The 25,268-nt window shown below is 43.1% G+C and overlaps 1 protein-coding gene across 1 annotated transcript in view; it reads left to right on the top strand.

Moving 5' to 3' along the window:
• Positions 1-959: 959 nt before the first annotated feature.
• The window catches only part of PLCH2 (phospholipase C eta 2), a 164,181-nt gene continuing 139,872 nt past the window's right edge, over positions 960-25,268 (top strand). Inside the window, exon 1 of the mRNA XM_051988768.1 lies at positions 960-1,451. Coding sequence (XP_051844728.1) covers positions 1,409-1,451 — 43 coding nt within the window. The 5' untranslated portion in view covers positions 960-1,408. The remainder of the gene's footprint in view (positions 1,452-25,268) is intronic.

Genomic DNA, 25,268 nt, shown 5'->3' with positions numbered 1-25,268 from the left:
GACTCAAGCCAGGGAGGGAATTAACTCTGGAGGCAGAGCAGGAGTTGGTGACACGTATGTCACTCTTCTTAAAGCCCTTTTCCATTTCTGCTGGCAACCTGGAAATCCCATCTTCCTTCCCCTGGAGAGAATCGAGAAGACTTTAACCTATATAAATGAAGGCTCTCAGTTGCTTCATCTGTGAAATGAAGGGACTGGAAATGAAGGGACCCCTCCTAGTTTTTTTTTTTTTTTTGATTCTAGGAAAGATCCCATCAGGGTTTGGGAGCTTACTCTATAATGTCTAGCTTTGTTTTTATTTAAATAAACATTTTCATTGAGTACCTGCTGGGTATCAGGCACTATACATATAAGGCAAAATGATGATACAAGAGCAAAAGGGGAACTATCCCTATCTTAACAAACTTGCATGCTATTGGGAATTAATTGTCCATTCTTAGCATACAGTAGGACCTTTACTATGCGTTTGTTGGATCAAATTTCAGCTTAGTCACTAAGACACTTAAACATGAAACATTACTTCAAGGCCTACTTTGTGCCCAGTCCATTTGGACATGAGTAGTAGGAAGGGGACATGGTGGATGGAAAAGACATGGTCCCTGCCATTAGAAAGGCAGAACACATAGTGAGGAAACAGCTTTTCATTTTTCCTGAGAATGTCTAAGGTTTCTCTGATTTTTTACTTAATAATGGAAGAAGAGGCCAAAGCTCTGTCCTTCCAGCAGCTCTGTAGGGGGTAGTGGTGAAAGATGCTTCCCATTTTACAGATGAGGAAATGAAGACTCAGAGGGGGTAATATGACTTGCCCAAAGTCATACTGCTAGGAAGTATCAGAGCTGGGATTCAAATAGTAGCAGATGGCAGCAGCTGCGGGCTCCTGAGCAGAACTAGAATGGAGGAGGTGTTAAAGTGCTTTTTTCTTTAAATGAATTGCCTTCCCTCCGGCAAGGAGGGGAATTGTTGGCAGCTGCCTCCTGAATGGAGCGTGTCCCAGTGGGCCACTGACAGCCAGTTACCTGCTTGTTATTGTTTATCTCCGCACCCTGCCTCTTCCAGGTGGCCAGAGAGGGACGGAGGGGAGGCAGGAGACTGGAAGGAGGAGTGGGGAGCAAGGAGTTAATAGCAGGACGACTTGTGGCTCCGACTCGGAACTCGGCCCCGTGCCTCGCTGGGTGAGGAGCAGGGCTGCTGAGAGCCGGCTGCCCCCCGGGCCACTGCTTTACCTGGCAGCAACATGAGTGGGTGGCCGCAGCCCCGGAGACCCGGGCTCCAGCTCTGCGGGAAAGAGGGGGGAGCCTCTATCCCAGGGAACTTCCTCCCGGGGCTGTGAGAATGAAGCCAGTGCCCTGGCTCCGGGGATGGCGAGCTGAATGATTGCGGGCTCCCCGGTGCCTCACTGCAGCTCGGGATGGAGGGGCCGGAGACCCAGGATGGGCTCAGTCCAGACCAAGGTAAGAAGGGAGCCCAAGGTAAGAAGGAAGGGGCTGCTGGATGTGAGGCGCTGGCAGCCCATGCTGGGCAAGAGGCCAGTAACGACACGTCCTCCTCTCTCTTCTTCATTCCCATGCTGAGCTTCTCAGCGGAAAGAGGACAAACAGACCTGGTACGGACTGGGAAAAGGTGCCCAGAGCCACAGCTAGTTTGGGCCAGTTGGTATGTGGCGGTACATGGGGTGTGAGAGCATGGGCAAGGTTCTCAGGGCAGGCAGGAGATGGAGAAGGAGGGAATGGACCTGAAGAATATCAGAGTCACCCTCATTCTCTTGTCCAAATCGCCAGCAGTTGCAGGGGCTGGCTGTCTTCTGGAGATGGGGCTTAGCCCCCAATTTAGGCAGGAAACAGCGAGCGAAAGATTTGGTCTTAATAGGACTTAATAAAGTAAAGGTCTGTGAACTATCTGAGACACAGAAGTCTTTCTCTCTCTCTCTCTCTTTCTCTCTCTCTCTCTCTCTCTCTCTCTCTCTCTCTCTCTCGTTTGACTCTGTCTCTCTCTCTCTCTCTCTCTGTCTCTCTCTCTCTCTCTCTCCCCCCCCTCTCTCCTTTGACTCTGTCTCTCTCTGTCTCTCTCTCTCTCTGATTCTGTCTTTCTCTCTCTCTCTCTCTCTCTCTCTCTCTCTCTCTCTCTCCTCTCTCTCTCTCTCTCTCCGTCTCTGTGTCTCTCTCTGTCTCTCTCTCCATGTGTGTTTTTCTCTCTTTCTCTCTCAATGTCTCTCTCTGTCTCTGTCTGTCTCTGCCTCTGTGTGTGTGTCTCTCTCTCAATATCTCTGTCTCTGTGTCTCTCTCTGTGTTTTTCTCTCTTTCTCTCTCAATGTCTTTTTCTGTCTCTGTCTCTTGTCTCTCTGTGTGTCTCTCTCTCAATGTCTCTGTCTCTGTGTCTCTTTGTCTCTGTCTCTGTGTGTGTGTTTTTCTCTCTCTCAATGTCTTTTTCTGTCTCTGTCTCTTGTCTCTGTGTGTGTGTGTCTCTCTCTCTCAATGTCTCTGTCTCTGTGTCTCTTTGTCTCTGTCTCTGTGTGTGTATTTGTGTGTGTTTCTCTCTCTCTCTCTCTCTCTCTCTCTCTCTCTCTCTCTCTCTCTCCTTCTTTCTCTCCCCATCTCTCTCCCACACACACACACCCTATATGTGTGTGTCCTTCCCTCTCTCCCAAGTTAGTCTCCCCAGGGATGCTGGCTAAGTGTGTCTCCTGTCCTAAAAAGGGGCAGAGCAGAACAATCGTTTACCTTCAGTGGGGGAAAAGATTCCAGACATGGTATAGCTCCCTCCTTTGCTCCCTCTATTACTATCCATATTAGAGCTATTTTACACTCCATACCTCTTGTGGGCTAAAAAACACTCTTGCTCACTTTTCCCTATAGTCAGCAAAGCTGATAAAGCACTGGGGTCTAGGCAAATTAGAGGCTTAATGTTCCCTTCTGCTAGTCCTGCCTCAGTTACACTGCTCATCCTTGGGAAAAAGTTACCAGAGTCCATGATATGACTTCTCAAGTCATCGCCCTCAGTCACTTTAGCTGTTTTCTACTAATGGACGTTTCCTTGCTTTTCAAACTGGTGGTAGACTGAGGGGGCAGAGGTTTGTGAGAGAAAGGAGACTGAGAAAATGCTCCAGGTCTCTCGGATCATATAGTATGTTGGAAAGAGACCTAGAAAGCCCGGATATACACACTGGCTCTGGAACTTATTAGTTTTGTGGTTCGGCTAAATGATTTCATGTCTCTGAATCACAGCCTCCTTATCTGTAAAATGAGGATGATGAAGGAAATTTGTAATCCTTAAGGCAACTGGGTGGTGCAATGTTAGAGTGCCAGGCCTGGAGTGAGGAAGACTTGTCTTCATGAGTTCAAAACCAACCTTCCTGTATATTAAGCGAGCTTTGCCCTAGGCACAGCAAGTGAATGGTCATTTATTAAGTGCCTACTATGTTCTAGGTACTGTGCTAACTGCCAGTAATATTTACTAGCTGTGTGATCCTGGGCAAGTCATTTAACCCCAGTGGCTTCAGTTTCCTCACCTATAAAATAAGCTGGAGAAGGAAATGGCAAAACACTCCAATATCTTGCCAAGAAAATCTCAAAGCATGAAGAGGTGGACATGACAGAAAAGAACTGAATTTGTCAGCACCTAATACTACAGAAATGCTAACCACTACCATTATTATGCAATCTGGATTTCCTTGAGGGTCTATTATTTTTTAATTAAGTTTTATTGATGCCTTTTTTTGTTTGCTTGTTTTGCTGAGACAATTGAGGTTAAGTGACTTGACCAGGGTTACACAGCTAGAAAGTGTTAAGTGTCTGAGACCAGATTTGAACTCAGGTCCTCCTGACTTCAGGGCTGGTGCTCTAACCACCTGGCTGCCCCTTATTGGTGCCTTTTGTTTTAAAATCACACTGGCATTTCTGGTTATACCTCTTCTCCCAGAATTGAATCCTATATTTATATAGTTCAGTAAAACCACTTGGTCCTGTGATGATGCCTAAAAACATGTGCTCCATTCTACCTTTGTCATTTTCTGAACAGCTACCCAGAGGAGCAAGGCATGTTTTATGAGATATTCTCCAGGAGCCCTCTTAGTCAGTCAGTTGTTGGTCAGATTGCATTCCCCTTAGCGCCCTTTCTATTTACATTCTTGCAGTCATTCTGTATATTATTCTTCTGCTTTTGCTTTTCATTCCATATCCATTCCTATAAATCTGTCAATTTCTTTGAATTCTGAGACTTAGGTCATTTATTATAGACCTCTCCTTTCTCTACCTCTCAGGGCCAATGAAAAACTTTCTGGCTTGGAAGGGGTTACAAAGGTTATAGTCTTCTTAGAGACCTGGATCCCTTATCCCTTTACAGTGATTGAGTCTCCTTTGGGTTCTATAGGCCAAAATTAAATGATTATTTCCAGATAATTTACAATGGATCCAAAGAAGTCTTGGCTATCAGACTCAAAGAGAAATTCAAGCTTTTCTTGAATGAGTGGAGAAATGTGCCATTTATCTTTTCTCCTTATCCCCCTTTATTTGACTGCTTTTTAGATGCCAGGTTTGATTATCAGAGAATCTGAGAAATAGAGAGTTGACAAAAATGAGGCATCCTGAATTTCCCTTCCTTCCTCCTTCCCTTCCTTCCTCCTTTCCTTCTTTCCTTCTCTCTTTTCTTTCTTTCTTTTTCCTCCCTCTCTCCTTTTCCTGCCTTTTCTCCCTTTCTCCATTTCTTCATTCTTTCCTCCTTCCTTCTCTTTCTCCCTCCCTCTATTTTTCTCTCCATTCTTCCCTTCCTCATCCTATTTTTCCTTCTCTTCCTGCTTTTCTTCCTTCTTTCCTTCCCTCCTTTTCTCCCTTCTTCCTTCATTCCTTCCTTCTTTCCTTCCTTCCTTCCTTTCTTCCTTCTTTTCTCCATAAATATCTATTGACCTTTTATGATGTACTGGTCCTGTTCCAAGATACAAAGATGAATAAGATTCAGTCCTCGGCCATATGGAGTATACACGCTAGTGGATGAGATAAGACAAGTAATTACAAAGGAAACAGAAGTGAACACTTAAGAACAGGAACAAGTGTTCTATCAATGTCAGAAATTTCTTTACACATTGCTCTGTAGATTAAAATGATTTGAGATGTCTGATATAAAGTAGAATAGTGGAATCAAAAGAGCCTAGAGCAGAGGACCTGGGTTCAAATTTTCCCTGTGATACTTACTTCCTCCGTGAAATGGGCAAGTTGATTAATCTGTCTGGACTTCTTTTTTTTTTTTTTTCTATCTGTAAAATGAAGGATTTATGTGCTGTCTTTGATTCCACAATCTCAGGTATAGACTGGTCAGCACCACAGACAGCACTGCTCCTTTCCTGAAGCTGAGCAAATACTTAAAATCAAAGTTGTTGTGAGTGTTGGTAAACACTCAAAGAAGTGAGTGTTGTGAAAGATGGTAACATTTCCTAAATCTAATCCTTTCATTATAAAAGTGAGTCCTAGTTAGGGGAATTGACTGGCACAAACTCACCCAGCAGCAGAGACGAGAAAAGGGCTCCTGGTTAAGGATTTATATAATTTGAGAGAATCTAAAGTTTCCTTGATCCAAACTTACTCCTTACCAAGAAGTCACAATCCTTGACATTCAGTCATTACAAACACAGGCTTTGAGTTAAGCATTATGATCTTAAAGTTCTTTCTTGGAGGTGATCTTCTAAATCTCTGACACCCCCAGATGAATAAGGTCGGCTTTGTTTTCTCCTCTGATAGGAGATATCTAGTATAGGTAGCTGATATCTGAAGGGGAAGGTTGTGGGGTGATGTGGTGGTGACTAAGAGTCTAAAGAAGAGACCTGGGGTGTGTGACACTAAGGATACACTGGTACTTCCTGTTGGAAATGGATTAAGTACAGGAGGCCAATTTGGGAAGGAAGCAGGCTGAGATGTCCTCTTAATGTCCCCAAGATTCCCTGAATCTGTTCCTACCTCAGAGTGATTATTGGTGGGTGACCATGGGAAAGTCATTTAACCGTTGTTTCCCTCAGTTTCCCTAGATACAAAATAAGAGTATTAATAGCACCTACTTCCCAGGGTTGTTGTGAGGATCAAATGAGATAGTGTTTTTGAGGCATAAAGTTTGTAAACAAATCTTAAAATGATGAAGGAATGTAGGCTGTTGTTACTATGAAAAGTGCAACTGGGGGCAGGTAGGTAGTGCAGTGAACAGAACACCAGCCCTGAAGTCAGGAACTCAGATTCTCCTGAGTTCTGACCTCAGACACTTAACATTTCCTAGCTGTGTGACCCTGGGCAAGTCACTTAACCCCAATTGCCTTAGCAAAGAAAAAAAGTGCCACTGGATCAAGTTTGGGCTCTAATTTTATTAGAATAACTCTGAATGGAGAATCCTCCAGGTGGTGGTGTTAGATTAATGTCCTCCTTATAAACCCCTTCAATATAGCAAGGACTTGAGTATACTGTGGTTCCTTGTATCCCTCATGGCCAAAGTTTACTCCACTCCTGCCATGACCCTCAAGCCTGCTATTCATCAGACCCAACAGAAGCTAGAGTACCTACGGGGACCCTAATCTTACTAAGTGCTAAGTTCTGTATATGTGTATTGTGGTGGTCCCAGCTGTCATAGAGGGCATGTTTTGTTAGAGAGATGAGATATATTGAAATGATACCAGACTCCAATCAAGAAAAAAAAATGAAGGGTCAGTGTCTCCCAATATTCTTAGTGTATTTGAGCAGTATCTTGGTGATTCAGCTGCCTTTCTGGGTACACCAGGAATTGGTACCTTTTGGCAGAGCTGTTGTTTTTCCCATCCCCAGATCACCCTGCTTCCCCTATGTATTTTCTCAACCCCCCCCTTTTCTCCTCACAACAGAATGCACCATTCCCCCCACTAATGGTCTTCCATTCTTTCCCGACCTCCTCTAAAGCTAGGGGAGTGAGATACTCACACGAGTCCTAGCTCCAATCTCTGCTCCAACCTCTTTTACCCATGAGCCTTCATCTTTCTAACTATCCTTCCCCAGAAACTTTTCTTTGGTTACCAGCCCCTCAGGTTGAAGTGAGATGTTTGGTCTTCTTTTGAAGTCCCTCAGAACTGTGGTTCATTCATGAGATTTCATGTAGGACTCTGATAAGCCCACTGACAGGCAGAGAAGATGTCATCCTGGAAGGTTCTTTAAAGATTTTTTCTTTCAAATTAAAAAAAAAAGATTCTTACTACTGCCAGATAATTTGTAATTAAGTGCTAGAATTATTTGCTAAGATTGGTTGGGACAGACAGGAATAGCTAGAGCTCTTCAAAAGAAAGGGAAATCAGTGAAAGTTGGGGGGAAGGGAAGGAAAGCTTCCTGGAAAGGGTGGTTCTTGAGTGAGGCCTTAAAGGATGAACGTGATTTGCATAAGCAGAGCTGAGAGGAGCTTCCTGTAGGCACAAGTGATGTTGGGTTCCATCCTTTCCCATATGTTTTTCAGGTGACCTCTCTGAGGGAGGCGGACTCTTGAGCTTCTGGAAACATTACTCTAGGAGTGGATCCAAACAGGGGCCTTGAAAAAAGTCCAACAAATCGGAACCATCCCTGCTTCTTTGGTGTGACCATGTGTCATTCAGAAAGAGAGCTCAGTGTGTGAGCTAGGGAAGATAAATACAGAAGTTCCTCTCCCCCCCCCCCACTTCTTCGGGAGCTCACCTGACCTGACAATCTATCCATTTGGTCTGAACTGTTGATCCCTCCCTCTTTTCCTTCCCCCCACCCCAGGAAGTAAGTCTCAAATGTGCAGCTGAAAATCGCAGAGCAGATGGGCAGGGAGTCTCGGGCTCGTCCTTCCATCTGCCCCATTAATAAGCTGCTCATGATGGTATTTTACAGCTCCCCAGTGCCTTCCTCTTGAAGGAGCCCAATGTGCTTTGCAAACCAATGAACCAGTGCCTGTCCCGGAAATGCACCTACTTCTGAGGTGCAAGAAAAGGGGAGAGGGAAGAAGGGGAAATTAGGAGCCAGTCTCCTAGAGAATCCTTGGTTTCTCCAAACTGGGGTTAGTTTCAGAGTTTTTTTTTTTTTTTTTGTAAGATTGGGGAGGGGGGAGTAGGGAGTAATGCAGAGGGTGTGATGAGTAATTGGACTTGGTAATGTTTCATCCTATGAATTTTATTCTGGCAAAGGATATGTGGGTTCCAGCCAGCTCGTTGAAGGCTGTGTGTGTGGGAAAGGCCAGGTGGGAGATGGTCTTCCTGATAGGGTGGGCGTTCTTCTGCAGGACAGGATGTTTTCTCCATCATTCAGACAGCCATGCATAGGGAGGAAGGGAGAGCTGCTGGTGAGGGGAAGTAGTGAAGGAAGCTTAGGGGATCTAGCTTGGAGCCCAGAGCAGGAAGTGATTCCCAACTGTGATACCAAGTTGAACCTTAGAACCATTGGTTCTCTGTTTTTCAGCGTGCCTGGGTCTGCCCAGGTACTTATCAGTTCTTAATTCTTTATTCTTGAGAAGACTGATAAAATAGATAGAGGCAGAAGTGGGTAGGTTGGTTCTCCTTGGTAGGAGAAAAAAAGGAGCAATGTCATAAAAAATCTTATAGTCTGAAAGCAATGTCAGAGTCCAACAGAGACTGTCCCCCTCAAATTGGAGAAAATGGGAGAATTTAGATATTAGATTCTTCCAGGGAGACTTACTGATTCAGTTAGCCAGTTCATCAGCAAGCAATTATTTCACATTTACCGAGGATCAGCATTGTACTAAATACCGAGGACACAAAGAAAGTAAAAACTAATTCCTGCCCACAGGAGTGGATAGGAGAGCTATATAAATAATTATGCATACAAGATATATACAATGGGAATGGAAGTATTAACACATGGGCCCAGAGCTAGAATCACAGCATTTTTAAAAGAATTGTAGAGGTTATTCATTCCATAGATATTAAACATGTTACCCACACACCCTCATTGAGCCAACAAGAGTCCCCAAGTGTGGCCAGCAGAATCTGTAGCATATTAATTTTCAGTTTTCTAAGTCAATATGAGACTCAGGGGGCTCCTTATGTATAATTTAGTGGCCTCCTTTTGATTTGAGTTTTCTACCACTGATCTACTCCGAGTCTCTCATTTTACATTGAAAAAACTGAGGGCTCAAGAAATGAAGTGACTCATCATAAGATCATGAAAATAGAAAGAACCTTAGAGGTCATTTAGTCCTGCCCCATCATTCTGTTGCATTTAATTTTTATAGTTTTTTTTTTTATTTGGAATTTAGCAATCACCAATACAAAGATACATGTTAATGCCCAAAGAACAACAGAGAACAGGATTGCATAGGAAACTGTATTTCTCTTATGTGGTTATTTTATCCTCTATTTTGCAAAGGAGGAATTTTGTGAGCTCCAGAGGTGAAGTTACATCATAGAGTCACCAGATTTAGCTTCTGAAGGGAGAGATGGTAAAATTCATTCAGTCCCTCCTGATCATTGTGGCTCCCTCCTTCCTTAAACTACCTCTGCAGATACTTTATCTGTGCATGTGACATAGTGAGGGGAGCACTGGATCTGAAGTCAGAAAGGTCTTGGTTCAGAAACTTACTAGCAATGTGATCCTGATTACGTCTCTGCCTTTCAGTCCCCTCATACGGCAAATGGGAAGAATAACAGCACCAGCCTCTGGGGGTTATTGTGAGGATCAAGAGATAAAATTTGTGAAATGCTTTGCAAGTCTTAGAGGGCTCTATAAATGTTAGCTGTTATCCCTTCAGTAGAAGATAAGCTTTTTGACAGCCAAGACCTTTTCATTTTCATCTCCGTGTTTTTGATAAATATTTATTGTTGAATTGGATTAAGAAGTTCAAATCCCTTATTTTCCAGATGAGGAAACTGAGGTCCAGAGAGAAGTGACTTAAGGAAGTAGGAGAGCTAGGATTCTGGCCCAGGCTTCTGGATTTCAAAACTTAGACTCGTTTTATTATACTATTGGGCAGTTATACATTAGAGCCCAGAGCAGGAAGTGATTCCCAACTGTGATACCAAGTTGAACCTTAGAACCATTGGTTCTCTGTTTTTCAGCGTGCCTAGGTCTGCCCAGGTACTTATCAGTTCTTAATTCTTTATTCTTGAGAAGACTGATAAAATAGATAGAGGCAGAAGTGGGTAGGTTGGTTCTCCTTGGTAGGAGAAAAAAAGGAGCAATGTCATAAAAAATCTTATAGTCTGAAAGTGGTTCTCAAAGTATGGTCTAGAGAATCCTGGGGATCTCTGAAACCCTTTTAGAGGATCTACAAATTCAAAAATAGTTTTTATTTCCAATATGGTAAATGTCTATAGATATAATCCAGATAAACAAAACTGCTTTGGAGAGATCCTCAATCATTTTTAATAGGATAAAGATACTGAAAACAAAAGTATGAGAACCATTGATATAGGGGCACAGATTGTGTTGGGGAAGGGATGAGGAAGAACTAAATTATCATGAAGAATCCTGTCCAAGGATTCAGGTTGTTTTGTCTGTTAATACAGTAAGACCTTGATTTCACATCTTTTTTCTGGCCTTAGAGAATCCCACTGGTCCCAATTCAGAAGACTGTAAGCTCTCTTTTGTGCCTCCTCCTTCATTCTGCTCCTTTCAGAGACTAGAGTTTTATTCCTTTGGGTTTTGCTCCCCTCTAAAACTGTTTGCCACCCTAGTAAAAGGTTTAGTTGCTTCAAATATACCCTTGGATTTCCCAATCGTGTCAATTTAGTGTTCTTTCTAGGTCTTTATTAGAATAGTTGTGGGAAAGTTAGTCAGTAGGGCAACATGCATTTGTTAAGCACTTACTGTGTGCAGGGCATTGTGCTAAACTGCTGGGGAAAGTTATGCTAACCTTCTTTTTCCTACTCTATCAACTTTGCTGGTCTCCCCATTCTAGTTTATGATTACATTGATTTAAAACACAGGTTAGATGTTTGCTCTAAGACAGAAAATGTAGCTTGAAAGCTCACCAGCTAAGTTTCCATATCAGGAGGGCTTGGAATAACGGGGAGAACTCAGGACAAAAAGCTCCTAAGTGAACTTTAAATTTTCAGGATAGGAAGGAGAGCAAAGGGACTGAATACCTTGGACAGCTTTCTGATCATAGAGAATCCAGCCCATCAGGCAAGGGAAAAAGGCCTGAGCAGAGCCTGGATGTGGGATTCAGGACTTTGGGGTTCAGGGGTAAAAAGCGAAGGTCAAAGAGCTGCAGAGATGTGGCTAGCTAGTCCAGAGTCCAGAGGCTACCTAGCCTGTTCCTGCTACATCATATCTTGGAGGAACTTCTTCTTTCAAGTGATCAGAGAACTGGAAAAATTATTGGGGATTACTGCTTCAAGTCTGTGGTAGAGATTCCTGAAAACTTTATATTAAAAGTGGAAAGCAAAGAGGGAGTTTTTACAGTCCTAAAGAAAACTCTTATGTGATCTTAGCTCTGGGAAATGGGCAGCAAGTTGTAATGGAAAGAACATTAAATTTAGAATCAGAGGAATTGGGTTAAAAATTCTGCCTCTACTATGATTTCCTCCTCTTCCTCCTCATTTTTTTCCTTTCTATTCCTCACTCTCTATCTCCCTCTATTACCACTATTGCTGCTATTAATACTACTGCATTCGTTAGTGTGATTTTGGGTAAATCACTTACTTCTCTGTGCCTCAGTTTCCTCATCTGTAAAATGAAAGGATTCAATGAAATTAAGGATTTCCATAGATCATCCTCTGGAAGTTTGGGATAGATTTCAGGAGGTGTGTGAAGTTGGATGGAGAAAAATACCTTCTTTTTTCACTAGCTTCTGACTGAAATTTTGCCTTTTCTTCAGCGATTTCAAAATATTATCCTAAGAAGAGATCCATAGGCTTTATCAGACTTCAATATACGTCAGAGTCCAAGACACACACAAAAGGTTAAAAATCTCTATACTAGATGGTTTTGAAGTACATGACAGCTTTAAATCTGTGACGAAGGACCTTTTTTCCATCAAGTCTGAGAAGACTCCCTCCTCCCTGCCTCCCCCACCTTGGCTCTACTCAGTCTTACAAGGGAGACCAGCTGTAAAACATTGGCTTTACCTAGGGGTGCAGGGAAGAGATCTTTGTCATCAGTTGCACAGGCAGTTCCCGGCCCTAGCTTGCCTCTTCCCCAAATCCTGACTCTTGCCTGCTTGTTCCCATTCTCCCGAGTGGCCTGGGCCATGTTCCATGGGCACCTTTTCCTCTCTGCCCACCGAAATGGTCCCGGCCCCATATGGTCACTTTTCAGGAACTCATCCTGCCCCCTCCCGGTGGTAAAGTCATCCTTCTGCCCCTCTCCTCTGGGCATTGCCAGTTACAGCTCCCCTTCTGGAGGGCTCCTGATGGAGCTGGATCAGATGGCAGGCCAGGTGGGGGCCCTCATGCACTTCCCAGAGGGTGTGTGCCAGGCCTTGCCAGAGACAGCAGGAAGCCACCCAGAAGCTCCTAGTGGAAGTGTTTCCTGGAAGCTTCCTGGCACAGCCCCTCTCCTCTGGAGCCTGCCTTCTGACCACCCAGAGGGACTCCCAGAGAGACAGGCCCACCCTCTCTGATGTTCTGCCTACCTTTCCCCTCTCACTTTATGAATGAACACAAGCAGAGATACGGATGGAGTTCTCTGCCATAGTGAGTGGAGCTGATGGCACTCCAGCGGCCACTGGGGGTTTATTAAGATGAGGAATCAGAGAGAGCAGAAAACTGTGAAATGGCCTATTAATAGAGCCTGTTTCCCCTTGACGGGGCTGTTGAATGTGATTAATGGGAACAGGAGTGGTCTCCCCAATGAACTAACAGGCTGCTGAGCTGCAAGATGTCACTGGAAAGGGAAAGGGGAGATAGTGCCCAGGAACCTTGGCAGAGAAAGCCAAGGTCCAGCATATTGTGCTTTGAGGGGCCCTAAGAAGGGAGGTAATGGAAGGTAAGAAAAGGGGCTGGATAAAGAGTCAAAAGTGTTGGGGCAAATCTTGGCTTTGCCACTTACTACTTGGATGACATTAGGCAAATTCCCTTCTCTGACCTCAATTTCCTCATCTGTAAAATGGAGCAGAGATAGAAGTATATGAACTAGATGGTCTCTAAAATCACTTCTAGGACTCATATTTTGTCCTCTTCCATTGATATTGACTCCTTCCCTTACCTGAAAACACCCTCAGTGGTACCAGGCTTGAAATTCTTACCCTCAATCAACAAGTCAACAGACATCTACTAAGCAGCTTCTGTGTGTCAAACACTGTGTTAAGTGCTGGAGATGTAAATCACTCAATAATGATAAAAAAAATTATCATTGCCTATTATGTGTCAGGTGACGTGCTGTGTGCTGGAAATGCAAATCACTCAATAATGATAAAAAAATTATCATTGCCTATTATGTGTCAGGTGACGTGCTGTGTGCTGGAAATGCAAATCAGTCAGTAATGATAAAAAAAATTAAATTGACTACTATGTGTCAGGCACTGTGCTATGTGTCAGGCACTGTGCTAAGTGCTAGAGATGCAAATCAATCAATAATGATTAAAAAACTTATTAAGTGCCTACTATGTGTCAGGCACTGTGCTGGGGAAGCAAATCAATCAAAATTAATTCATTTATTGAATGTCTTCTATGTGTCAGGTATTATGATAAATGATAAGGTTGCAAATCAGTCAATAATAATCAATAGACAAAAAATTATTAAGTGCCTACTATGTGTCAGGCACTATGCTAAGCACGGGGGATACAAAGAAAGGCAACAATACCTCTGACCCCAGAGCTCACAATTTAATAGAGAAAACATGCAAATAAGCATGATCCCATAAGATATATACAGAGTAGATAGGAGGTAATCTCAAAGTCACTCCTTTAGGTCAAATCTTTGTGGCCCTTGTCTTTAAAACATAGAAGTCACCCATAAGGAAAATAAAACCATCCATTAGTACCCATGAACATGAGGACTCACGACCCCTCAGCCTGGGTCAATTTGTCTTGTCGCAGAAGACAGAGCCCAGTAGTAATGGAAGCCAGGATGAATGAGTTTCCTTTAGGGGTCAGAAAAGATCCAGAATGTGAGTTAATAATAACTGACTGGAGAGCTCTTGAGACTTTGCAAAGTACCACCATCTCCTTGAAGCATCCCTGTGAGGAACAGACTCCAGGCGTTATTTTATCTCCATCTTATAGATGAGAAACAAATGATGCTCAAGAGCTGAAACAATGTAGAGTTGCGCCGGGCCAAGCATGAATGAGTGTCAGAGGGGTGATTATTAACCAGGTCTTTCAGCCTCCAAGTCCATAGCAGAACTCCGGATGGTGCAAGCTGAGGGGGGTGGGGGGGGGGGGTGCAGCCCTAGCAAAAGGACCTGGGCATTCTGGGAAAAAAACCACAGACTTCCCATGTCCCACTGCAGACACTTCGGGCTTCTATATTCAGAGCTTGCACTACTGACAGGGAAACTCACCTCGATGAACTGTTCATTATTACTGGTGGGAGAGAACTGAAGGAAAGCTTAATGTGCTTTTGACATCCTCATTAGACTGGACTTAATTCTCTGAGCCTACAACACTGGAGATGGTGCCCCCTGGTCTAATTTAATACAACAAACCTTTATTGCTGATTGTGTCCAAGGCTCTGTGTTTTTATGGGGGTGAGAACAAATTCTCTGCCCTTGCAAAGCTCAACCTCTATTAGCCTTTCTCATTTTTTCTTTCTCATCTTTATGGCTGATGAAATTCAGGAAGATATAGTCTGAGGATGGCTGCCATTCCACTTTTCTCTAACATTCGATGGTTGGCAGGCAATGCTGATCATTACCACTAATTACCACACACTTTTGGACAACATTCTAAGGTTTTAGTCCTCAAGCTCCATCCTCACAAGTGATTTTTTTCTCCAGGATAGATTGTTTCAGAACTCCAAGCCCAAAGGATTGGTCATTAGTGTTCAAGAACTTTCATCAAATGAGGAGCTTTTTCTGAATATTTTTATCACTTTCTGATCTCTGGAGGTCTGGACACCACAGCAATGGCAGGGTTATCAGAGGGAAACAGGGAAGACCAAAAGATGCATCTAATTCAGTTTGCAATAGAACTTAATATATTTCTTGATAGGTTAAAACCTATGTTGTCATCGGATGAGCGCTTCCTTCAGTTGGAAGTAGCTTATAGCCATAGTTGTGCACAGTCAGAGAGGAAAAGTTAGAGGCTGGATTTGAACCCAGATCTTCTTGGTGGTAAGTCCAGCAATCTATCCATCCCAACTTGCTGCCTCTTACTTTTTCTGATAGAACATTTTTTAAAATCCCTACTTTATTTATTCATTCATTTATGTGTTTGTTTTGCTGAGGCAATTGGGGTTAAGTGACTTGCCCAGGGTCACACAGCTAGGAAGTATTAAGTGTCTGAGACCAGATTTGAACTCAGGTCCTCCTGATTCCAAGGCTAGTACTCTATCCACTGCGCTATCTAGCAGTCCTGAAATCCCTACTTTCTTAATCAGGATAAATTTTAAAGCTTTTTTGAAGCCATTTATCAAGTCAACAAGTGTATATTAAGCATTTAATTATGTGTCAGACACATAATCAAGAAGGCAACAAAAAGCCTAAGAGTAATAATAAATAATAAAAATAAGATGCCAAAATATAGTCCTGGCCCTTGAGGAGTTTACAGTCTAGAGTCTACGTGCAAGCAGTCTTCTATAAACAACAAATAGAAAGGAGAAACTGAAGATAATATTTTGCTTAAAGTTTTATTAAGATCTTCTTCAGAGTCAGCAAGGCAAAAAAAGTTGACCTCATTTGGGTTCAGTTGCACTTCTAATACAGGCTGGCTGTAAATTACCTCATAATAATAACACCTCCCAAGGCAACAATGAGAAACAAATGAGTTAATACAAATGTAGCAACCCACCACAGGACAACTTTCTTGCCTCTCAGTCAATAGACAGCCCTGGTCCTCTAAAGATCATAGTTGCCAAGGGCTACATTGAGAAGCTAGGTTCTTCTAGTGCTGACTCTGATGAGCCCCCATCGGTGTGAGCTTCTCTTTGATTATCAGTCAGATTTTTAATTAGCTTTTAGAAAGGGTATTTATTGTTACAAAATAATCTCTCCCCGATCAGAAGCATGTTTTCTCCTCATACATAAAAAGAGCTTGGGAGAATGTGTTTAAAGCACAAAGGTAATGAAACATCTGGAACTGGCACAACACAGAGTATTGGGTCCAGAAGTGGTTCAAATCCTACCTCTGACACTTCGTAACTGTGTGATCCTGGGCGAATCACAACCTCAAAGTCATCCCCTATAAAATGAAGATAAAAATAGTACCCACTACCCAAGATTGTTCTGAGGATAAAATGAGATAACATTTGGAAAGTTACACTTTGCACATCTTAAAGAGCTATATGAATGCTACTATTACGTACAAGGTTGGCCCATTCTATTTTGCAATGTTTATTTTAGGGTGTTTTTTTCTTCATATCAGCCTTAAATGTGTACAAAAAGATAGTATGTCTCTGGTTTGGGGGAGATTTTTTAAAATAATAAAGACCCTTTTCCAAAAGATTTAGAGAGTTGCCCAGTCCACTGATAGGTCATGTACTTTGCTCATGGGCACACAGCCAGTATATATCACAGAGGGACTTGAATCAAGGTCTTTCTGGCTTCAAGGCCAGCATTCTATTCACTCTGTATTTCATCCCATCGGTGAGATGTGTTAAAAGTCCTAAGAGTAGTTCCCCACTGCACAGAAAGAGAGCCTAACAGAAACAACCGAGCAGGAGGTAGAAACGTGGTTCCCATGTTACAATTGCAGGTCATCTGGAGCTGTTGATATCCCAGCAGCACTTTCCTGCTCGTTGGGCACACATCTATCACTCAGTACATCAATCACACTGCTTGCCTTATAGCTATTGTGTCTTTAGGGTGCCTTGGAATTGGATTTCCTCCTCCGGCCTTCAGAAAGTGAAACTTTTACTCAGAGTTAAATGGTGGGAAGCTGGAAGGATCTTCTAACTAATATGATTTGATTAGCAGAACTAAGACCTGCCTGCCTTCTCCACTCCACAACTGCATCCATACAGCCTGAGATCCACCAGCAATGGCATAACCTCTATACTTAAAGCCGTTCTTTGTCTATTAGCTCTTTGATCCTCATAATGCCCTTGTGAAGAAGAAAAGGGAAGTCCTCTATTCCACAGCTTCTTAAACTATGGGTCACACTTTATATAGGGTCTCATAATTGAATGTGTGGGGTTATAAAATTATAATTTATGGTCAGTAAATGTTTGATTTATGTAGCTATTTTATAGACCTATTTTCCTGAGGTCATATGGAAATTTCTTGTGAATTGTGAGTGGAAAAAATTTAAGAAATCCTATGCTATTCTACAAGAAGGGGAAACTGAGGCCAGAGAAGTAAGTGACTTTGTAGGCTTCTAAATTTTGAACTTTAAGGAACCTCAGAGAGCATCTCATTTTCTGGATAAAGAAACTCATTCAGGAAGATTGTATTGTAGCCAAGATCCTGTGGTCTCAAATCTAGCTCTCTTCCCTCATAAGTTGGTAGCAGACTCTGGACTAGAACTCAGATTTCCTGACTCCCTATGTCAGGGTGCCTTATGTTAAATTGGAGGAGGGTCTCAAGTGCAGTGCCCTGGGATCTGCCCTCAGTTCCATGATGTTCAATATGTTTTATCAGTGATATGGATGAAGGATTAGGTTACATGTTTGTCAATTTTTTAGTGGGTACCGAGCTAGAAGGGTTAACCAACATACTGGATCACAGAGTGAGGTTCCAAAAATATCTCACTAAATTATAATGATGGGTTAAGCTTAATAAGATGAAATTTAATTGGGATAAATGTAAAGGCTTGTATTTTGTCTAAAAAATATCAACTGTGGGGGAAGCCTAACTAGGAAAAAAACTAGGAGGGGGTTGAAGTGGATTGCAAGTTCAATGCAAGCCATCGATGTGATAAGACAGGAAAAAACACAAAAAAACAGATGTCATTTTAGACTTGTGTGAAGGAGGGAAGCAATGTATAGTGGAAGGAATCATAGATGTGCTGGTAGATGGACTGTGGTTCTGCTCTACTATCTACTACTTGAGTGAACCTTGGCAAGTAACCTAGACTGTAGGAGCCCCAGTTCCTTGGATCTGTCAAAAGAAGGACTTTGACTCACTAGATAACTATTTGGGCAGCTAGGCGGCACCATAGTTCAGAAAGCACCAGACCTGGACTCAGGAAAACTTATCTTCATGAGTTCAAATCTGGCCTTAGACATTTATTAGCTGTGTGATCCTGGGCAAGTCACTTATCCAGTTTGACTCAGTTTTCTTCTCTATAAAATAAAGGAGAAGGAAAAGGCAAACTACTATAATATCTCTGCCAAGAAAATCCTATATGGGGTCATAGAGAGTTGGACATGACTGAAAATGTCTGAACCACAAGAAGAGGGTAAGTACTTCTGGATCCAAATTTATGATCCTAAGGACTAAGACCAAGGAGATGAGGATCTTGTTGTGCTCTGCCCTGGCCGTTCCACATCTGGACGGGTTATTTTCAGCATTCGTTTAAAGTAGATAGCACAGTAAACAAACTTGCTGGGCCTGGAATCACGAAGATCTGAATTCAAATTCAGCCTCAGATATCTAGTAGTTGAATACTCTTGGTCAAATCATTTAACCTGTTTGCTTCAATTTTTTTCATTTTTAAGAGAGACATAATATAAGCACCTGGATTCAGGAAAACTTACCTTCATGAGTTCAAATTTGGCCTTAGATATTTATTAGCTGTGTGACTTTGGGCAAGTCACTTACCCAGTCTGCCTCAGTTTCCTTCTCTATAAAATAAAGGAGAAGGAAAAGGCACACCACTATATTATCTCTGCCAAGAAAATCCTATATGGGGTCATAGAGAGTTGGGCATGATTATAAAAAGAAAGAAAGAAAAAAGAAAAACATAACAGCATCTTCCTTCCAAAATTATTGTGAAGATCAAATGAGATAATACTATAATTAAAATATATTATATATAATATCTTTATTATGTATGATCAATAATAAAATATGTTGCAAATTTTAAATTTTTTATAAATGCTCACCATTATTATCTTTAACTGCAGTATTTGGCAACTTCTAAGTATAAATGCTCACATTAAGCATTCAACAGTCAGATACTATGAGTCTTAACACTGCCTCCAGCATACCCCTGGGTATCAATCAACCAATCAACATTTATTAAGTGCCTACTTTATGCTGGCCACTGTGCTACGGTCTGGTAAATTAGGGATAAGAACAGCATCTGCCTCCCAGGGTCATTGTGAGGAGGAAAGAAGCCATATTTAAAGTGCCTGCTATATAATTGATGCTACATTATGTATATACATATATACATACATACATATATACATATATAATACATAACATATGTAATATACACATACATATAATATATAAACATCATGTAACAGATGCTAGCTGTTATGATGATGATGATGAGAAAATGGGAGAATAAGCCGGCAGAGCGTAGATCCATAGATCTGGGTATGTTGGAACTGGAGAAGGGATGTTTAAGTAGAACACAGTAACTGTTGTCGAGTATCTCCTGGAGAAAGGATCAAATTGATTCTGTTTGGCCTCAAAGGCCCCAGAAGGCAAGTGGAAAAGGCACCAATGGGCAGGATCGAGCTGGTATAAAGGAAACTTCCAAGAAATCCTAGTGGTTCCAAATGGAATGGGCTGCCTTTGCATCCTGGAGATAGGGAGGTCCTTTCTATTAAAGGGAGGCTAGATGAGCAACTGTTAAAAGATGTTCCAGGTAGAATTGTTGAGGGGCTTCAGGTTGGACCTCTGACCTGGGAAGTTTATTCTAGGGCTGGGATTTTGCAAGTCTGTAATCCTTTGAATTATACTAGAGAAAAAGTAGATCAAATAGAGATGAGAAAGGGGCAAAGGGGACTGACTGGGGTGGAGGCTAGGAAGGGCAACAGCCTGCTCTGGGGCTTAGGAAGATAAATCCTGTGACTTCTAGGCAGTCACTTTCATTTTCCACCCTTGTAAATGAAGGGGATGGACTAGATCATTTCTAAGGGTCCTTCTTTCTATAATTCCCATGAAGTGAGGAATAGGAAGACAGAAGAAAGGAAACAGAGAGAGAGAGAGAGAGAGAGAGAGAGAGAGAGAGAGAGAGAGAGAGAGAGAGATGTTGCTGAACAAACACTTATCCCCAGTCCGAGCCCTTGTGCTTCAAACAATCCAAGGTTTCTACTTGGAGTGACCCGTTCTCTCCCAGGGGCAGCAAGGTGGCAAAATTGATGGAGTTTGAAGTTCTAGAGGCAGAAAGACCTGAATTCAAATCTGACCTCAGATACTGACTAAGTTGTGTGACCCTGGGCAAATTATCCTGTTGACTTCGGTTTTGTTATCTGCAAAATGTGTTGGAGAAGAAAATGGCAGATCACTTCAATATCTTTGCCAAATGGGGTCATGAAGAGTCAGACATGACTGAAAAATAACTGAACACACACACACACACACACACACACACACACACACACACACTTTTCCCAGTCTAGTGGAAAGATATCACAGTTTGGAATCAGAAGTCCTGTATCCATATTCTGGCTCCATCATTTAGTTGGATGTGTGTTTTGGGCAAATCACTTTCCTTTTCTGAACCTCAATTTCCTCATCTATAAAATGATGTTTTATATCACACACACACACACACACACACACACACACACACACACACACACACACTGAACTGAAATCTGCCTCTATAACCTCCTCCTGGGCTCTCTGGGGCCAGGGAGAACCTCAAGCTTCTGGCATTATAAGGATCCAGTAAAACGATTGCTACCATGCTCCTTTGGAACCTCAAAGTGCTAGAAAAATGGTAGTCGTTTTGTGTTTTATAATCTCATCTGGAGCCTGCTCCCGAGTCCCCACAAGTCAGGGCACAGGCAGTCTGAGCGTGGCTGCAGGAAGGCAGACCCCTCTTGAGACCCAGGTTAAAGCTTGAACACTTTCGAGGTGGGGGTTGGGGGGCTGCTGAGCTGACACCCTCCTAAATGGAATAAAAATAGCCCAGAGTGAGTACAGACGTGCCAAGTGACTAGTCGCTGCTCCCAAACTTTTAAATAATCTCTACCATATGTGTGTGGGCTCCAGCTCTGCTTTAGTGGGTGGAACTCAACAGGCAGAGTTTCAAGGGAAGAGAGGAGGGGCTAGTACCATGGGCTGGGACCCAGGGCCAGGTGTGTGTCCATCATTGTTTCATTCATTCATTCATTCAATGCTGCCTGAGCACCTACTATGTGCAAAATTCGATGCATGCTTTGTAGAGGAGAAAAGCAATTATAGCTGATGTTTATCTCTAGGATCAAAGACCTCAAGGTTAGATCTCAAAGGGACTTCAAGGGTTTAGTCCCACTCCCTTTCTTTTATAGTTCATTACACATTTGAGTCTCTCCCCCCCCCAAAAAAAAAAAAAAAACCTGTGCTGTGAGTAAAATTACAGATAGTATTATCTCTGTTTCCTAGATGCAGACACTGAAGTGACTTGCTTAGGGTCACATGGCCTGTAAATGGCAGAGCCAGGTCAGTCTTGAACTCAGGCCTTTAGCTTCCAGGCCACATCTCCTTTTCATTTCACTGGGTGAAGGTAACTCCAAAGTGGATTCTAATTCGGGGCTCTCTTTCCTAAAACACCAGCATTCTGTCCTCTGCTTTCTGGCAGGGAATATTCTCCAGCCTCATGCAGCTTAATGTTTCATGGAGGAAAGGGGCTTGGACTTAAAATGCTAAAGTGAGGTGGTTGTTCAGTCATTTTCCAGCCAGTCTTCCTAGAAAAGATACTGGAGTAACTTGATGTTACTTTATCCAGCTCATTTTTGCAAATGAGGAAACTGAGGCAAACAGGGTTATGTGACTTGCCTAGGATGGCACAGCTAGTAAGTGTCTGAGGCTGGATTTGAACTCAGAAAGATGATGTCCTGACTCCGGACCTAGCAATCTATCCACTGTACCAGTAGTTACGCCTAAGGCAAAGCCAACTCTGATGCATTCCAGATGAGACATTCAAACAAAGCATCACAGGAGCTTCAAAGATGGAGCGATCACTTTCAGTCAAAGAAATCAGGAAGGACTTTGTGGGGGAGGTGACATTTGGCATTTTGTTATTTGCTGAGGCAATTGGGGCTAAGTGACTTGCCCAGGGTCACACAGCCAGGAAGTGTTAAATCTTTGAGATCAAATTTGAACTCAGATCCTCCTGATTTCAGGGCTGATGCTCTATCCACTGCAGCACCTCGCTGCTGGCATTTGGCATCTTAAAGGCTAAAACTAGACTAGGAGCAGATCTGGGAACTCCAGTCCCTCCCTCATGGTCCAGGTCCTATTTTAGTTGACTGGACAGAGACTTGGGGAGGCTAGTATCAGTCTTCTGGGGAGAGTCCCATGGAGTCAGCCTGAATTTCTTGGGAGAAGGATGGGTGCTAAGATCACAGAAAGAGCCGGGGATGGCAATGAGTCCCCTGTGTTAGAAAAAGTGGGGTAGAGTGGGGAGAAGGGAGGAGCTATTGCCATGGGCAAGGGAAAGACATGTCATACACATCTCCCACAAATACTGAGACACATGTATCTTCCCACATACATGTTCACATGTACAAACATGGCAGAACCATAAGGATTTGTTTGTGCAATAGAGAAAGCTAGATTGAAAATTCAGGACCAGGTTATCACCATCAGCAATTTCAGAAGACTTCTCTTTAAAGAATTCAGCAGAAAGAATTCAGTACTTAACCCCAATTGCCTCAGTGAAAAGGAAGGGAGGGAGGGAGGAAGGAAGGAAAAAAGGAAGGAAGGAAAGAAGGAAGTAAGGGAGGAAGGAAGGAAGGAAGGAAGGAGGGAAGGAAGGGAGGGAGGGAAGGAAGGGAGGGAGGGAAGGAAGGAGGGAGGGAAGGAAGGGAGGAAGGAAGGAAGGAAGGAAGGAAAGAAGGAAGGAAGGAAGGAAGGAAGGAAGGAAGGAAGGAAGGAAGGAAGGAAGGAAGGAAGGAAGGAAGGAAGGAAGGAAGGAAGGAAGGAAGGAAGGAAGGAAGGAAGGAAGGAAGGAAGGAAGGAAGGAAGGAAGGAAGGAAGGAAGGAAGGAAGGAAGGAAGGAAGGAAGGAAGGAAGGAAGGAAGGAAGGAAGGAAGGAAGGAAGGAAGGAAGGAAGGAAGGAAGGGAAGGAAGGAAGGAAGGAAGGAAGGAAGGAAGGAAGGAAGGAAGGAAAAGAAATCAGTAGAAGTCTTTTAAGCCCCATTCAGTCCCTGACCTCTGTTACCTATTTGAGGGGAGTGGGTAACAGAACATTTGAGAAAAGACAGAAGAGAGATGGACAGAAAACTAAACAAGGTCTTTTGGAGCTTTCTTATTACATCCTCACAAAGCCTCCAGCTCCGATTCAGCCACACGCACATCCCTATTCCACATGTCCCCCTTAGGGTCCAGGACACATTTTCCATCAGAAGTATCCCCGATGTAATGTTCTCCCTGGGAAGTGCACCTGGCCCAGCTGCCCAGCAACGAGCAGCTCACCGAGTGACCAATCGCTGCCTCTCCAAGCTCAGGTGCGCTAGGTGGAAATCATGTGTTCCAGACTGGGGGCTCAGAGTTATTAGCAACCCCTCAGAAACTGCCGAGTCTCTGCTGGGACGGGGCGAGCGCTGGGCATGTGGGTGGGGAGAGCGCATTTGGGCTGCTGCTGGATCAAGCCCTGCTTCTTGGATGGCTTATCTCCTCCCTCCCCCCACCCATCCTGCCAATATCCGCTAGCAAAGCTGATGTAATCACTGCTCTGCCCCATTAATCACCGTGCTGGGAACCGTTCTCTGTGGGAACAGGGCCGAGAAAAGCCGTGGAACAGTCCCCCAGGGTGGTATCAGAGCCTTGTAAACAGCGGATTGCTCGGGAAGCCGGGGCACAGACACATGGGCGCACATGGGCGCGCGCCGCGGGGATCAGCAAAGAGTGATTAACTCGGCCTTGCAGCTGGGTCGCTCCCGCTCGCTCCCCAGCCCGTCGCAGGCCCGGAGCTCGGCCAAGCTGCGTATGCGATACAGTGATGCATGACAGAGCTTTTACTCTCGGCCAACTGGGTTCTGACGAATAGCAATGAAATTCGTGCCCATTTTGTGTAGTGCTTCCAGATCGCCAAAGCTCCTTCTGTGTGGTTATTTCCATTTTAGAGACAGAGTCACTGAGGCTCAGAGAACTGTACAGAGAAAGAAACTGAGGCTCATTTAGTGACTTACTAAGGGTCGAACATACATCATGAGATTTGAACTCATGTTCTGTGACTTCAAATCCAAAATCTCTCCAAGATTCCTCACTACTTGCCCAAATCATTGCATTTGTCTATCCAAGGACTAATAACAATTATGTTAGTCCTTATTTATACAGGGATTCTTCCAAATCTTAAGCATTAAAAGCTTAAAACTGCCCTAAGACTTTTGGAACACCTTATATAGTACTTTTAAATTTTATGAAGCCCTTTCTTCATTATTATCCTCACTTAAGAAATGGCAGCTAAGTGGAACCAATATTAGATAGATAGATAGACAGACAGACAGACAGACAGACAGACTAAGATATTGGCCTCTCCAGCCTGGGGAGAACAGATTTAGGTCCAGCCTGAGGAGAACAGATTCAAGTCTAGTCTAGAGAGACCCGGATTCAGTTCCAGCCTGTAGAGAACAGATTGGGGAGACCCAAATTTAGGTCTAGTCTAGAGAGACCCGGATTCAGGGCCAGCATATTACACGTGCTGAATGTCACCTTAGGGAAGTCATTTAACCATTAGGAGTCTTTAAAATTATCAGTTACAAAAAAAGACTCCAGCCAGGATTGGTAGAAGGAGTTTCTTCATGTGAGAGTACTGTGTACTTGTGCAACCACAAGTTCAGTCCCTAATTCTATGTAGCATTTTATAAATTTTAAAGGCATTCTCTTATCTGTGGTTGCACATTGAGCCACTTCATCCTGAAAGACAGAGGTGCAGGATTTATTCCATTTTATGGAAGAGGAAACTGAGGTTTAGACTGTAAGAGGCAGCAGGGTCTACAGGGAAAGAATGCTGAGTTTGGAAGCATAAGCTCAGAGGATTTCTTTGCTCTGAATGTGGAAGGAACCTAAAACATCTTCCCTTCATTTTAGATAGCAGAAAACTGAGGCTTAGAGGAGTTGAAAATTGCCCAAGATTACAAAGACAGTGAGTGGTAAAACCAAGAATTGAATTACATTATTTTCTCCTTTTTTGGAGATAATTAGGGTTAAGTGAC

The sequence above is a fragment of the Antechinus flavipes genome, chromosome 3 (assembly GCF_016432865.1).
Source record: "Antechinus flavipes isolate AdamAnt ecotype Samford, QLD, Australia chromosome 3, AdamAnt_v2, whole genome shotgun sequence".
NCBI classification, from domain to species: Eukaryota; Metazoa; Chordata; class Mammalia; order Dasyuromorphia; family Dasyuridae; genus Antechinus; species Antechinus flavipes.
Note: the sequence above shows the minus strand (reverse complement) of the source record. Positions and strands in the feature narration are given on the sequence as shown.